Here is a 16,575-nt window from a genome sequence, read left to right as displayed (position 1 = left end):
AGACACTCCTTTATTCTTACCACTCACACCGAAGTTTCTTTATTCCACACCCCGGCCTTCTCATCCCCAATCCCCATTTCCCTAGAGTCGCTTCTGACGCTCGGCAGCCTCCAGGGTCCAGCTCTTCCTGCGGGCGCTTCCCTTCCGCCGGATTCCCACGCTCGCGTCTCCCTCAGCCCTCGCCCAGCCCGCGGGAGCGCTGCCTTCAGGGCAGGGTCGGCTGCGCTGCCCGGGCTCCCCGAAGCCCCTCTCGGCGTCATCCCGCCCCCCAGCTCGCGAGAGTGGAGACATTTAGGCTCGTGGGCGCCCCGAGTCCGTCTCCCGACGCCGAGAGCAGGACGCACGGGGTGCCGCTGGCCCCACAGCCCGGAAGGCCACGGCCCCCGCGGGACCCTGCCCTCGTCCCTCCGGGCGCTGGCACCTGGAAGGAGGAACCGACCCAGGGTGACGTTCTCCGCGTAGCCCGTCCCCTCTCCCTCCCGCCCTCAGACTGCTGCTTCCTTCCGAAAGTCCAAAGTGGCGCGTTGGAGCCCACTGGGGTGTGGCCGGGCCTCTGGCTGCCCGAGGTCTGCCCCCGGCGAGCGGCACCAGCTCTCCCCGCCCTGCCGCGGCCTCCGCCGCGCTCGTTCCTCGCGCCCCCGGCTCCTTCTTGGTCCATGTGCAAACTACCCTCCACCTGGGACGCGCGCACGATGGACTCGGGACCCGGCTTCGCGAGAGAGGCAGCCTTTTGGTTGGACAATTAGTGGAGGTGGGGCGGGGAGTCGACGAACCCCAACACGCGCTTCTCCATGAAGATTCTTGAGCTTTCTCTGAAGAAAGGAGTGCATATGCTGCAGTGTCTCTGTGGAAGGAGCCTGAGGTCCAGCAACAGCCTAAGTGGTGAGAAAACGTTTTTTCCCCCCAGCCTTAAAGCCCTGCAAAATGCTCCCCCTTCCCTCTGCCGGGCTCCTCCGCCTCTCGCTCCTCGCCTTTATTCTGCGCTGTAAGTGGTGGAAGGAAGGCGTTCCCTCGCTGGGGCGAGGTAGTGGCCCCGTCGCCGGGTTCTGTCCTGTCTGCTTGTGTGTGTGTGTGTGTGCGTGTGTGTGCGCGCGCGTGTGCATGTGTAAATCCCTGAAGTCATCACCGCTTTACACAGCGCGTTCGCGCTCGCCCAGCGCCTGAGCTGGAAGCCGCGGGTCCCTCTCGGAGGGGGGCTGAAAGTGACCTGCTTTCTCACTTGCTCGCGGCTCTGTCCTTGTGGTTTTGCGAGGGCGGCGTGCGACTTGGAGTCATTCAGTGTCTCGTCTAAGAAGTTGCTGGTGCGTTCTACAGAAAAGGGGACTTTTAAACAGGTGGCTGGCGAGGCAGGTATCTTTTATTTTTCTTGCTTTGTCTGAAAAGAAGACATCTGGCTGTCCGCGGAGGGTACGTTTTGCCCTGGAGATCGGGCAATTTATGTCATCAGCGCTGAAACCTGAGAGTTCCAATTAGCCCTGGGCTTACCCCCCCCCCCCCCCCCGGGCCCTTCGGGAAAGACCCAGGGATGGGAAGAAAGAAAATGACCCACGAATTAAGACAAATCATTTAAAAATTAACGAAAAAATACCAAACTAAAATCATATGATTCTTTTCTGCTGAAGCCTTGCAAATTGTGTGCTGTTTCACCCCCCCCCCCTTTTTTTTTTTTACATTGTCCATCTCTTTTTTTTAAGGACGCAAGTTCCCTTTAAGGTCGTTGTGTCTATTAATCTCGCAAGTGATAAATCCAGCTTCTGTGTCTTTTGGTTTTCTGTTTACAAAATGGGGGTGGGGTGTGAGAAGAGAGGTAACGTGGCCCTATTATGCCTAAATAAGTGTTTCTTTGTAAAGGAATATTTTTTTTGGTCCTTAAAATCCAAATACCTTTAATTTTCAAAAAATTTAGCAACATTTTAATTTATCTTGAGATTAATACTGTGTATGTTATTCTAGGGGATCTGATTCATTTGGTTTCATTCCTGTTTTCACTCTGTTCTGGAGCTATGAAAATTATATTTGGAAAGTTTAGAATATAAATAGGTTTCATTCATCTTTTCTAAAACTTTGACTTTTTTGTTACACACCACTCTAAATGGCAAAATAAAACTATTTGAAAGGAGTCAATTAGATACTTTAACTATATATGAAATATGATAGGCACTTTTGAAATGAAATCAGTAATCTCATGTTTTTACATTTACAAGAATGTCATTTAGACATTTTTTTTCCACCTTTTTCACAGTGCTGCAAGATAGGTCATATATTCTAAATTGAGACTTTCTGTTGAAGTATCGTGTTTTGATAATATCTGTTTCAGGGAGCCAGTAGAGATGTAAGTTAACATGATTTCAATTTTTTTCTGGCCTACATTAAATAAAATGTGAGTAGATTGTAACTTAGATATATGTTCCCTAAGTATGAAAAGTTTAAGATATGTATGGTGTGTCATAAAGGCATTTATTTGTGTAAAAGTAGGTAAGGATGTTCAATTTACATGCAGTCACTTTCCAAAATAGTAACAGATCGAAATAGAAGAGGTAACATATGTTATGGGATGGCATAGGTTGCTGCAAGCCCATGGGATTTAAAGTCAAAAGACCTAGTTATAATGCAATCCCAAGACAGTAACTTAAAAATCTTTGAAACAGTATTTTCATTCTAAGAAGTAGATGTAAAAACTCTAGCCTGGTTCCTATATCTGACTTCATTCTAGATTAACATGTGATTCTATGAAAACAGTTGCATTTTATTTACACGTGTATTTTTACTTAGTGGGGCAGATATTTTGGTGATTTTTGCAAACTATCCCTCTAGTGGAATTCTTGTATAATGGTATAGTCCCATGTAATGAAGATGAAGGTTCCTTCCTCTCCCTCCAGAGACAGAAAATATATCAAGTTAAGAGACTGTTTCTGGTAACTTCATTGTTGTTGCTTGAACCGTGACTCTAACTAGCTTATGATATCTGATAATTTGTATGCTCTTGCTCATTCCTCATTCCTCAATTTATGCATAAATGGAAGTTAATGATGATAATAGCATCTACCTCATAGGATGCTATAAAGAATACTTGAGTTTATAATAACTAAAGATTTATTGAACTCTCGCTATATGCTCCAGGCACTGTTCTAAGAACTTTGAAGCTATCATATAGAGCATGCTTAGTATATTTGAGGTGTTATTATTATTCTGTTTTAAAGTGATTTCTTCCATGTGACTGCCAACAATCACATAACCTCACAGCAATTTGTGTAAAATGTTGCTCTCTCCACATGCAAATTAAGTAAAGACGTCAGAGGCTTGTTCATGGAGCAAATTTGCAAAATGGAGATGGAATGTACCACCCTAATATTTGTTGACTTACTCAAAGAGAAATATAGTAATATTTTGAAATAACAATATTTATGCCATCAACTTCTTCCCCGTTATTTTACAGGTGAAGGAAGTGAGAGCCAGAGAAGGGAAGTGACGGAATTTGTAATAATATGTTAAGAGATTCTCTTATTGGATTGCTGAAGTTTTGTAGTTGTAAATGTTTCAATATTTAATTTAGGGTTTATTAAGTAAATAGATCTAAAGAAATACAAAATAACTGATATTTAGTTTTGTGTTTTTTTAGGAGGTACCCGGATTGAACCCGGACTTCAAGTGCTCAACCACTGAGCTACATCTGTACCTCCTGTCTTTTATTTTTGAATTTCTTAGTATAATTATATCTTGCCTATTTTATCCATTATAGTACTTTAGCAATCCTTTATTCTTCAGTAGGATGGAGATAGTATGAGCTACCAAATGGAAGATGATGTAGACAAAGTTAAGTGGATTGTTTAATGATTCCAGCCTTTTATGATTCTTTTTTTCCCCATTTCTCAAAATGAACTGATTAATTATTTTAGCATGTAGGGTCTATCCATTAAAAGACAAGAGTTTAAAATTCTAAATGATTTTGCCCAGGGTATATGACACATCTATTAACCTGTTAAAGACTAAGTTTTTAGTAAAGACAGTTCATTTTTCTCAAGAAATGAGAAAAAGAAAAGATTTAGAATTCTGTTCACAGAATAGTAGGGATTACAACAATAACCTTAATGCCTAGTCCCATTCCTCTCAAGATCTAGTTAGGGGAAGAATGGAATTGCTTCATCAAAGAGGGATGTTAAGTTTAGGGATTTCTCATTACTTCAGCAGGAAAGACCAACTGTCCTAACATTCAGGCCCTTGAGGAAACTGGATTAAATGGCTAGATCTCTACCTGCCAGAGGAGGGCAGCACTTTGAGTGGTGGGGCCTACAATAGAGATAACATAAGGGTAATAATGCAATAATGTAATAGTAGCAATGTAACTGCGGGAGGGGTACTATGCTTGCTTTACCACCTTAGGCTATTCCCATCGGGCTCCCCTCCTTCTGTGTACAGTCAGGACTCCTACAGTGGTCAGTCAACTAGCACAGAAGATTATCAGATGTCTTGAGACTGAGCTAAACAATTCTATCTAGTGGCCTTGAAGTAGAGTTGAGATACTTTAGGCAAATATAACTCACAATTCCTATTAAAAACACACAACTAAAACCCAGTCACACACTTACTTTGCACTGGATATCAATTTAAATTCAACTGCCCACTTACAGTCAGGCTGCATCAGCCAGTGTATCTTTTGGATTAGTTGTATATCAAAGAGGTATAGGCTTTAACTACTTTATAGAACAGTCAGGTAATCCAGGAAAGAATGTTTGGTTGCAAAGTGGTTATGGTTTGCAAAGGCTTACTTCTCAGGAAGGGGACCTTTTACTGAGACCGTAATATACAATGGGTTTCAGGTCCACTTTACCTTTACTTATAAGTATTCATATAGTCCTTTAATCTCTTTACTTTTTCTTATAAGATGTAGGCAACAGATGCTTTCAAAATTGTTGAGACAAATTAAAATAACATATTTATAAATTGAAGATATTTTAAATTCAAATTCAGTCTTCAAAAACCCACCAAATCAAAGAAGGAATAACAAATCTATGTTTTTAGTCATGTATTCCAATGTTCACATTGTTTTAATTTTGAAAAGTGGTGATTTCAGTGTGTAACTTCCTTCAATTATCCAATCTTGGAACACTTTAGTAAAGAGTGATTGATGACTTATTCATGGCAATTATCTTTTCTGTAGACTCTTTCTTTGAGATGGGTTTTATGTCATGAGCTTCACTATTCACTATTTCAATGAGGCTCCAATGGCAAAAATGAAAATGAGTTCTACAGAATACAAATGTCCACTACTTTCTTATGTATTTCATTTTCAAAGGGACTTCTTGTTATTTCCCACAAGATCTTCAGGGCTAATTTTGGAAAATTCAACAAGTTATTGAATATTTTTAGTTTATTCTGTCTTGTAGTATTTTCATAGAAGACAAATGACTAATCAGGGTTTCTTAGTTTTTTTTTTGTTCTACGGACCCCTTTGCCAGCTGGGTAAAAACCATGGACCCCTTACTAAGTCCACACTGTACTGTGTATTATTTAATAAATATATTACACCCTCACCAACACCATACCCACAATGTTTTTTTTCAATTTCAATTCAAGCTCATGGACCCCTGTTAAGAACCTCTGGGCTAAGTGCCTATTATATGCAAATGTGGTAAGCATTAGCACTTTTCCTCCAATATTTTAGGATCACCTCCCAGGCACTTTTGTAGGATGACATACTCCATTACCTTGGAGTTGGGTGTGGCTATATGACTTGCATCTGCAAATTAAATGTGAGCAGAAGTGATCCATTTCACTTCCACAGGGAAGATTTAATAGAGCACAGTTCACCTCAGGCTACTTACTTCTGCTCATGTTCAAGGTAGTGACTGACTGAGCCAACAGCCTATGTCCCTGAGAGTATATCATGAACAGAGCTCCATGATGTGACCCAAAATGGACATGAGAAGGTAAAACCTGTTTCTTTAAGTGCTTGAATTTTTAAGGTAGTTTGTTATCTGGTCTACCATGATTGAGATACTAAAGAAATACAGTTTAAAATAATATAATAGATTGGAAGGTTATTAGGTTATGTTTAAGGATCTTTCCAGTAAGAACTAATTTCTTTATGATCTCATCTGAGGTAAATGATAAATACATGGATTGGTTTTCCTTTCACAGTCTTTTAGTAGTTAGTTTAGCATATCCTTGGTATGGGTGATAAGCATTTGTTATCACCCATTGTATTAGTCAGCCAAAGGGGTGCTGATACAAAATACCAGAAATCTGTTGACTCTTATAAAAGGTATTTATTTGGGGTAGGAACTTACAGATACCAGGCCATAAAGCATAAGTTACTTCCCTCACTAAAGTCTGTTTTCATGTGTTGGAGCAAGATGGCTGCTGATGTCTGCCAGGGTTCAGGCTTCCTGGGTTCCTCTCTTCCCAGGGCTTGCTTCTCTTTCCTCTGTGAGCTTACTTCCTGTGGCTCCATCTTAAGACTTCAGCATCAAACTCCAACATCAAAAACCTCCAACTCTGTCCTTTACCATGCCTTTTATCTGTATATCTCCACCCACCAAGGGGCAGGGACTCAATGCCCTCCTACCGTGGCCCAATCAAAGCCCTAATCATAATTTTTAATCACGCCCAGGTACAGACCAGTTTACAAACATAATCCAATATCTGTTTTTGGAATTCATAAGCATATCAAACTGCTACACCCATCTTGTAAGTTCATATGGTTCATGTGTGGCCTTGATACCTGGTTTCATAAATAATATTTACTTCTTTCCCAAAGATTTTATGAACTAACACTGATGTATTTCAAGATCTTTGAGATTATTTTTTCAAAGTTTTCATAAATTGCAATGCCCCAAAGGACTCAGTTACTCATTTCCACTTTACCCTGAAATATGGAAATTACTTTTTGATACACCTATGCAGATCTGAGTAAACAGGAATTAGCTACATTGTCTGAAAAGCACTGTCTGAGAGTACTGGGTAGCTTTTATCACTATTGCAGTTTTGCCAAAGGAAGATGCAAATACTTAAATATTGCTTTTCCTCTCCCAGTTTATAAACTAAGAGCTCTGTGCATGGGAAGAAAACCAGGTACTTTAAGGCAAAGGGGTTGGGTTGAATGCCCCTATCTGGGTCATGGACCAGCAATCCAATTGCCTGGCTCAGGATCAAGTACAATAGAAGAAAGGAGAGAATCCAGACTTTTTCTGAAGCCCAGGATACCTGCATCATCTCAACTATCCGTCCAGACTTGACACCTTCTTTCTGCTGTTCTCCATAAGAAGAGAGAGAGTTAAATAAATATGTCTTTGGCATCAAGCATTGCCAATTTTCAATCTCACAAATACTCATGGAGGACCAGTTGCATGATAGGTTCTGTTTTAGGCACTGGACCAAGCAGGGAAGTACATTTGTAGATACACATAGGTATAATATACGTCAGGATTTGATACATGCCAAAAGTGAAGTATGAGGGAGCCTCAGTTTGTTTCAGTTTAAGAAACTTTTACCTGGTTTATTGTTCTATGATAATAATCACTCCAGGGGAAGAGAATTATTTCTGCCTAGGATTCATGGTAGATTGAAAAGCATTTAGGAATTCAAAAGGTCATCCTGGTCTGGGACAGATAGGGGACTCTTATGTAAATGAATAGAATCTCTAGATATTTTACTGGAAGGATGTACGTGAATAAAAATAAGATACAGATATAAAAAAGCAATTTTTTAACAAAGACAATTATCCTACCACTCAACTCAAACCTACCTAGAATTGCCCATATTCAGAGGTCTTCCCTGTGTGTCCATGTACTACTTCTTCTTTGTCCCTACTTCAACATTAAGTCCATGTATTCCAGCTAGATATAATACACCAGCTTCTAAGAAAGGTGTGAGTTCTATTCTCTTGTTTGACAGTTGTAAAGGGACATCCTGTGAATACTTATAGATCCATTTCAATTTCCATGGAATATCTTAAAACAATGAGACTTTCTTTGTTCAACTTGGTGTGTGCAATTGCTATCTTTATGCCTTGTTATTTTCATTGCACAATGCTCTGAATGCCATGTCCAAATATTTCCTTCTAATGCTATTAAATATGGGACATTTGCATTTCCTAGGGTGCCAATCAGAAAGATACTGTGAATCTGCCAAGACAATCTCTCTTGCTGAAATGATCTTTCTTGTTTATACATAAGCTTCTAGTACTGTCCTACCCCCTCCACTCATTACTGTTTATAGAAGCGATAGCATTGCAGTTGGTGTCACTGATTGCCCACGTTGTTGCTTCAATGAAGCCAGCTGGGATGCGATTGCATGGTCTTTAAATAAAACTTAGTGGCACAAAACGAATCTTTTTTTTTTGAGGGGAGAGGGGTTGTTGTTAGCTGGATCATTCTCTAAGACATTAATTACTTGCTTAACTTGGAGGAATTTGAGAACTAGCAAATCGCCATGTTGGCTCAGTGTCTGACCTTGGTGCTGAAAAACTTGAGGGTAGGGAGCATAAAGTCTTTCTGAAGCAGTCTCAACATGACAGTGATGATCTCCTTATCCCCAACCCATTCCAGAGCACCCTCTAAGTAACTCACTGACTGGAAATAGTGGATGTGCATGTGATTCCAGCTTTCCAAAGGGTGAGGCCAGAAGATAATAATTGAGATCTAGAATTCTGGGCTGTAATAGTCTCTGCCAGCCTGGTGACATGGGAATTGCCTGGAAGTGGTGAAAAACAGAGTGAGAGGTTGGTATTGCATTTTCTAAGACTGGCCACAGTATCTGTCTCTACTTTTGGCCCTTTGGCTTATAAACTTTATTGTGAGATAGGTGGGACAGCATTCCTCCTTATAGTTCTATATTACGGACTAGGAAATTTAGGCTTATTCAGGGGAAGATTTATTTACCTATGTATGTTTATTTACTTTCTCCTGAAAATTTAAAAATTTTAAGTGCGTCGATATCTATCTAAAATGTTTGTTTACTTGTGTGTGTGTGTATGTGTGAATATATCTTTGGTTAAATGCATTACAATTTAATGGTTGTTACCTGTAAAGAGATGCGATGACAGAGATAGGAGACTTATTTTCACTTTTTTTTTTTTAAGATTTATTTTTTATTTATTTCACTCCCCTTCCCTCCCTCCACTGGTTGTCTGCTCTCTGTGTCCATTCGCTGTGTGTTCTTCTGTGATGGCTTCTATCCTTATCAGCAGCACTGGGAATCTGTGTTTCTTTTTGTTATTTCATCTTGTTGTGTCAGCTCTCTGTGTGTGCGGCACCATTCCAGGGCAGGCTGCACTGTCTTTTGCGCTGGGCGGCTCTCCTTATGGGGCGCACTCTTTGTGCGTGGGGCTCCCCTACACGGGGGACACCCCTGTGTGGCAGGGCACTCCTTGCGCATCAGCACTGCTCATGGGCCAGTTCCACACGGGTCAAGGAGCCCTGGGGTTTGAACTGTGGACCTCCCATGTGGTAGGCGGACGCCCTAACCACTGGGCCAAGTCTGCTTCCCTGTTTTTGCTTTTGATATCATGGAACACCTTAACTTGGTCCTTTAAAATATTCAGGTTAGTTATCACTGTGCCGGACTTATCAACATAAAAACCACATTGTTCATGGGCAGTCAGGGTATCTAGAGCCCACCTGTTTTGCAAGACCACTGATGCTAAGCTGTCAACGTCAGCCTGGTGGGCCTACAGAGCATTTATGGGAGTGTTAAAGCTCTGTTTCATAATTTTAGATATATTGGGAACTACTTGCTCCAAGTCATATGTTCCTAGGGAAGGTATGATAGTGCACGTGAGAGTGGAACCCTGTTTTACAGTAGGTCAAGGAATTGAGGGTATTATCCCTCTTTTGTCAGACTGAGAACTGGTATACAAATGATACTGGTTTAACTTTCTGACTGGCATTTAGGGTAGACAATATATTGCAAGATTGCTGGAGCCAGTCCTATTTATAGGTAGGTATAAAAACCTGTATAGTTATTTGTAGTTCACAAAGGGGATGCAAAATAGCTCAGACAATGAACAGGAGCAGAATCTGATTACAGTGTGAGTGTGCTGTAATTTCTATTGAAATACAACACTTATCAAGAGTCACCCACCTTTTGATCAAAGATAATCTCAGAAAAGATTATTCTTAATCATAAAATAAAGCTGGTTTCATAGATTTTGGCTTGATTTTTTTTTTTTTTTTTTTTACATAGCTAGAATGGCAATTTACCATAGAGGCCTTTTTAAGTTTTTAAGTTTGCTTTGTTGGTAGTTTTCATAAAGAACCTCCAACTGGAGCTTTAAAAGCCTCTTGAAGCTAGGAAGTCAAGCCAAAAATTGACACTAAATTAAATTTTCAGTACTGGTAGATTTGGGTGAATTCCTCTTTTTGAGGTCCCCAAAGAATCATGTGGTACTTATGTTTGCAAGAAGGTAAACTTTACTGACCTGTAAGGCTGGGAATCCTGGAGCCAGGTACCAGACTGTTTTTTCCAAGAGTTTTGTAAACCACAGCTCCATAAAGTCGATCTTAGTTCCTAAAAGTCACTGGTCATATATGATTAAATAAACATCATCTCAAACATGACATGCCAGTCAAAGCTTTGGTTATGTAACCAGTATTTCCAATTATGTCTTCTTAACAAGAAGGGCAGATTCTGACTTAATCTATGCAAATAATGATTTTGACATAAAAATAAGACTATTCAATAAGAGTTTCCAAATTCCAGAGGGCCCAGACAGGGAGAAAAAGCTGAACATTTTATGAATTATGAGACAGCCTAAAAGAACAGAGTAAGGGATTCCTTACTCTTTGTATTGAGCAAATAGAACAGATATTTGCACACCAAGGTCCATAGCAACATTATTTCACAATTGCTAAACAATGGAAGCAACCCAAGTGTCCATCAACAAATAAATGGAGAAACAAAATGTGATAAATATTATTTAGCCATAGAAAGGAATGAAGTTCTGATACATGTGACAACGTGCATGAACCTTGAAGACATCATGTTAAGTGAAATAAGCCATACATAAAAGGGCAAATATTGCATGAACTTACTGGTATGAAATAATTAGAATAAGCAAACTCATGGAGTCAGAATCTAGAATATAGGTTACCTGGGGTGGGATAGGGTTGGGGAATGGGAAATTAAGGCTTAAAATGTACAGGGTTCCTATTTGGAAAGATGGAAAAATTTTGGTAATAGATGCTGGCGATGGTAGTACAACATTGTGAATGTAATTAACAGCACAGAAATACATATCTGAGTGCAGTTCAACTGGGAAATGTTAGGTTCTATATATGGTAACAGAATAAAAAATTTAAAAACTCCATGAAACTGTACTTGACTTAAGTCAACCTTAAGTGAACCTTAAGTTAAAGCATGGTCTATAGTTAATAGTACAGTGATAAAAAATGTGCTTTCAACAAATGTAACAAATGTTCCACACCAGTGCAAGGTGTTGGTGGTGGGGTGGTATATGTGAATTCTGTATTTTATGCATGATTGTTCTATAAACCCACAGCCTCTATAATAATAATAGTAATAATAATAATACGGTGATAATCCAAGCAAAGCTATAATCATTCTTTATCAGTTCGTTCAGTCCTAGGTAATTTGTCCTTATTCCGCTCCGTCTTTTTTAGCAATCTTATTATCCCATCAACTTCTTCACTAGCATTCCAGAATCTTGACTCAGTCCAGTGGTATAGTCTCAAAATTATTTAAGCAATGGGAGGAGAAACATGTGCCCTAGAGTACCTGGCATAGTCCTTTCCACGAATCTCTGAGATAGTCCTTTTTGTTGAAATCAAGCACTTTTGGCTATAACTGATTGCAATTGTTTTTAGGGAAGCATCAGAAAAGAATGGACTATAGATGACAAAGACTTAAAATAGCTGTGTTTAACTTATTGCTGTTTTTCAAAGGTGAAATATCAGATTAGAGTTCGTTAAAATTATTTTAAGAGTAACTAAACTCATGACCAATAATATTATATTTATGTAATATTAGGTAGATTAGTACCAGGACATCTCATGGACAGTGAAGACATTGACAAATTTCTAGAAACTTTCTGTAATTTCTGAAATGTTTATGTTAATAATATTTTACTTACACATATTTAACCAACAGAAAGTTAGAAAATCCTTTTTAACTTGACAAAACTTTCCCTGCAACTCATATCAAATAAAATTATTTCAGGCACCTCTCTTTTTTTCAAGGTAAAAGAACACATACTTTGTGATTTTCCAGGGACCCTCTGGAACATCCCAAAGCAGTTTGATATTAATAAAATGTCATCAGGGTTTGATTTGGGGAGGGCAAAATGTTATGAAATTGTCAGGTTTGAACATTGCTAAACAGGATCATGGGTCACTGTGAAACAATATTTGATTCCCTATTTAACCAAAGTGACAATAAAAGATTTTAAAAGTAAAGAGGAGTTAACATTTTTGTAAAAAAAAAAATTAGTTCTTTCAAAGTGAGAAGACTTGTTTTCTTAAATGATAAAAAATATTAACATCAATTTAAAAGATATTCTGATAAACTACAGAACATTTGTCCTCTAGGCAGATTAGTCAGATGGTTTTTAGCCTCCTACTAAGAGCAGACTAATAAGCCAAGAAAACTTTGTAATTTACCAGAGAGAAAATCAAGTTTTATTGCACGAAGATGCTGTCTGATAAGAAAACACTGAAATCTTATAAATCTATCAAATCTTAGCCAACCTTGACCACAACAAATAAACTTTATTTTCTAAAAACCTTCTACAACTTTCTTTATCCATTTAGGTTTTGCTCTACACATTTCCTGTTTTTCATTCTGCAACGAGCAGTCATTTTATTTTAGTACAAAATTTTAGTACTCTCTTTTTCCTTAACAAAAATACATCCTGCCTACATTACATATTTAAGTTACCAAAAAATCTTGGAAACTGTCTTCAAGCCAACATCCTACAAAACACAATTATACTTAAGATAAAGTTTGGTTAAACACAAATTTGCATTTTTAAGCATCTTAAAGATTGATAGTAGATATGATGCTAACTTATTTGACCATTAAACCTGTATAAATTTAGGAAGAACATACCTGAGTAGAACAAAATTGTGTTGCTATATTATACTTTAATATTGATAACACAGGAGACATAACTTTTTATTTATTAACAATATTAAATTAGCCCCATTTGTTAGAGGTTTATCTGATTTATGTAAATTTGAACTTTTTTAAAAAAATTGAGATTTGTTCTTTGAATATTCCTATCTTGTTGGAAATATTAGAAGTTTGGTTTCCTTAATATCTAGTAGTTTAGTAGTATTAGTTTATATAAAAGCACTTTAAGCTAATTTTAATAGAGATTTTAAGGGTTTTAGGAGTTAATTTGGTAATACTGTTACTGGATTTTATCTAGGCTCTTGGCTATGCTGCAGAAATGAATTTCAAGAGCAGGCTGGGTGAGTTAGGCCAGTAATTTATTCAGGTAGGGAGGGAAGAGAAATGGGAGAAAATAACAGAGCAGGAGGTCCCAGGTAGAGAGGAAGGGGGTGAAAAGGGATAAAGATGACTGATTTACAAGCTACAATTACCCATTATAAATTATAAATCCCCAGGTTTACTTGCGTGGCCACATGGCAGAGGAAGAATGGTTAGAGCAGCACACAGAGGACAGAAACAGGTGCAGAGGCAAGAGAACAGGGCAAGAGCGCAGGGCTAGAGTGCGCTCAGACCTGTGCCTGGCTTTTAAAAGCTAAAATTATACTACGCCTTTGCTAATGGCAGGGGAGGGGTTCCAAGTCTTTGCTGTTTTGATTGATTACCCCACCCATCAATTCCTTAGTGAGAACCCAATGATAAAGTCCCTAGGGGACATCTGGGGCTTTTCCTTGCTCCCAGGAGGAAGTCTTTGCTCTGGATAGCAGAATCCTGGGGTGGGGGTCTTCCAGCAGCCATCCTGGGAGTTACTGATGCCCATGTGGACTCTGCCAGGTTCCAGATCTGTCTATTAATTTCCTATCTTACTAGCCTACTTTAATACTATTCAGAGGTAGGAAAATACCGTACATCAAACATACAGACAGATGCAAATAGAGAGCTTATAGTTTCAATTAAAATTTTTCAGCCATGAGTCAGGCATAAAAACAGAAACACAGGAAATATACAAATACAAAACTCACTAGTTTATATAAAATATTTTAGAGTCTTGCAATTTCTTAGTAGACTTTGAGTACCAATTAAAGTAGGCGTCCCATTTGGCCTATTTAATTTGAGAACCCTTTTTTTTTTTTAGTTCACCTTTGAGATGAGTATGTTTGTGTGACTGGAATGTTCCCCATAATGGCTATTGCAAATTGAAGTTGTCTCTGGTTAGATTTTGCTATTTTATTAGATAGGCACTACTTTCTGCCCCATAATTTTTGAACATGTAATATGCAGGAGTGACGGAGGGTGGAGAATCAAAGCTTTTAAAGTTTGAGGATGACATCTCTCTCATTTCACTTCTTACCTTGTACACAAGATGAAGAAACCAGCAGTAACAAAAATGAAACTTGGACCACACCAAAGCCTGGGAACTTGGGTTCAATATTTGAGTATCACTAAGATCGACCCGCTAACCTGGACAAAGCACTTGGTACCTTGTGCTTAGGAAAAAGAAACCAGTAGTAGCAAAAATGAAACTGCAGACTGTACTAAAAGACTAGGGCTTGGGCTCAATATTTCAGCCTTCTTGTCAACACAATCCAAAAGTGCCTAAAAGCTAGTGAAATCGGAGAGCTCGAACACAGAGTAGAGGTCAAATCCAAGAGGGGCTCACGATTTGAACTCAAATCATTCAAAACAGGCACCTTGCCTGTCTTCTGTCTCTAGAGTTGCCAGCAGTCGCCTTTGAATCGCATCCTCATTGCCAAAATGACAAAAGAAAATCTTTTCATGTAATTTAGGATATTACAGCTTTATTGAGTTATTCATGAAATTGAGCAGTATCCCATTCAAAAATTAGAAGGGAGCTCTGCCAAGGGAGTGGAAAGGTGACACATAGGCAAACACAGAAGGAAGTGAGGAAATGTTCTGACCCGCTGACATTAAGTTCCATTTACATAGGGAAGTCTTACCAAGTGGGGAACAGATATACGTTGATTAATATGGTATGCTTGTCCGTTCTGATAAGCTGTCTCTTCTGGACCAAACTAGTTTTATCACCAGGTGTTGCTTATCAGCTGTCCTGTAGGGTGTGTTCCAGTTTCTTAGAAAACACCTGCAGATCAATTGTATTTGTCATCTGGGAAAGCCCTTCTCAGAAAGGGTTCTTCTCCTGGAAATACCCAATGCAGGCAACCATTTTATTTTACTTAATACTTTACAATGTCTCTACTGTTTGAATTTTTATGAAAATGTGTTGCTTTTATAATTAAAAAACTAGTGACATGTATATTACTTTGAAAAGCATAAAACTGTAAATATAAAATCTGTGTAGATTTTAAATAATCACTCATAAAATCATAATCTGAATATAATCCCTTCCATTCTGTTGCTATGAATTTTTTTAAACAAATATTTTCACATTCTATACTTTTGTTTGTTTGCTTTCCTATGGGTTTAAACAACTTTTCTAAATCTGGAAATAGATACACACTTGGAAATACTTAGAAAATAATGTTTTCCTCCAGGAATGAAAAGAAACCATTAGTAGTGGTTACTTAGAGATTGGAGCAGTGGAGGAGGCTTTCCTTTTTAGTTTTGTGCATTTCTGTACTGTTTCTTATAAGCTGCACATATTAATTATTTATTAAATAGTGCAGGGTTTAGTTGGGTAAGAAATCGTGCAGTATTTTTGTTTCTCTTTTTTTACTTGTCCTCATCCAAATTACCAATGGATATGTCATTTTACGAAAGAGTCTTCTAAGCATGAATTTAAGTTACTTAGCAGAATGTCATCACAGATCTATGCTATATCAGTCTACCCACTGTTGGATATTTTCATTTTTCTGTACCTTTCAATTCTGTCATGATGATTATCCTTGTCCGCCTGCTGCCTGTAAGGAGCGCAAACATATTTGCTGACTAAGTTAATGAGTTTTTATTCATTTTTTATTGAAAAATACATTAAAGGTCCAAGTTGGGGTGCTGGCCCCTCACTTGTTTGTGCCATAGGCTGGGCCGCAGAATGTCCTTGGTACCAGTCATTGAGGAGGAGTGGCTCTGTAGGCGTCGGTTAGGAAGAAGGATGGGAGAGTGTGCAACGAAAGCCTCAGTTAGTGGTGCCTGAAAGATAATTAGACTTTGTGATACAATTTTTAAGGACCATTTATTTCTGAAAATTGGGAGGCTATCATTTATGTATTCCTGACTATGTTTAAATGCCAAAATGAATCACACTGGCAAGGAAGGTTTTGGGGCTTCAGAGAAGAAAACTGATGTTGAAGAAGAATGGGTAAGTATAAGTGAAACATTTTGCGACAGAAACAGAGAAATGGTTCAGTGGAAAGTTGCTTTTTTTCTTTTCGACATGCTGAGTTTAAGTGATGAAGAATGGAGGAACCTCCTGAGGTCAGGTCATTGGTGCTTGGGTAAGAGTTCAGGGCTTAGGGTAAAGATAAGACACAT

The 16,575-nt window shown here is 38.8% G+C and overlaps 1 protein-coding gene across 3 annotated transcripts in view; it reads left to right on the top strand.

Moving 5' to 3' along the window:
- FGF12 (fibroblast growth factor 12) overlaps positions 1-16,575 on the top strand; it is a 593,543-nt gene that overhangs the window by 187,329 nt on the left and 389,639 nt on the right. The window contains exon 1 of one of the 3 annotated variants that reach the window (XM_004460846.5): positions 140-882. The exons of the other annotated variants lie outside the window; for them this stretch is intronic. Within the exon in view, the coding sequence (XP_004460903.1) occupies positions 792-882 (91 nt within the window). The 5' untranslated portion in view covers positions 140-791. Of the gene's footprint in view, positions 1-139; positions 883-16,575 lie in introns of those variants that run through there. 3 annotated transcript variants of the gene reach the window in all.

The sequence above is a fragment of the Dasypus novemcinctus genome, chromosome 4 (genome assembly GCF_030445035.2).
Source record: "Dasypus novemcinctus isolate mDasNov1 chromosome 4, mDasNov1.1.hap2, whole genome shotgun sequence".
Taxonomy (NCBI): domain Eukaryota; kingdom Metazoa; phylum Chordata; class Mammalia; order Cingulata; family Dasypodidae; genus Dasypus; species Dasypus novemcinctus.
This window is presented reverse-complemented; position numbering and strand designations above follow the sequence as displayed.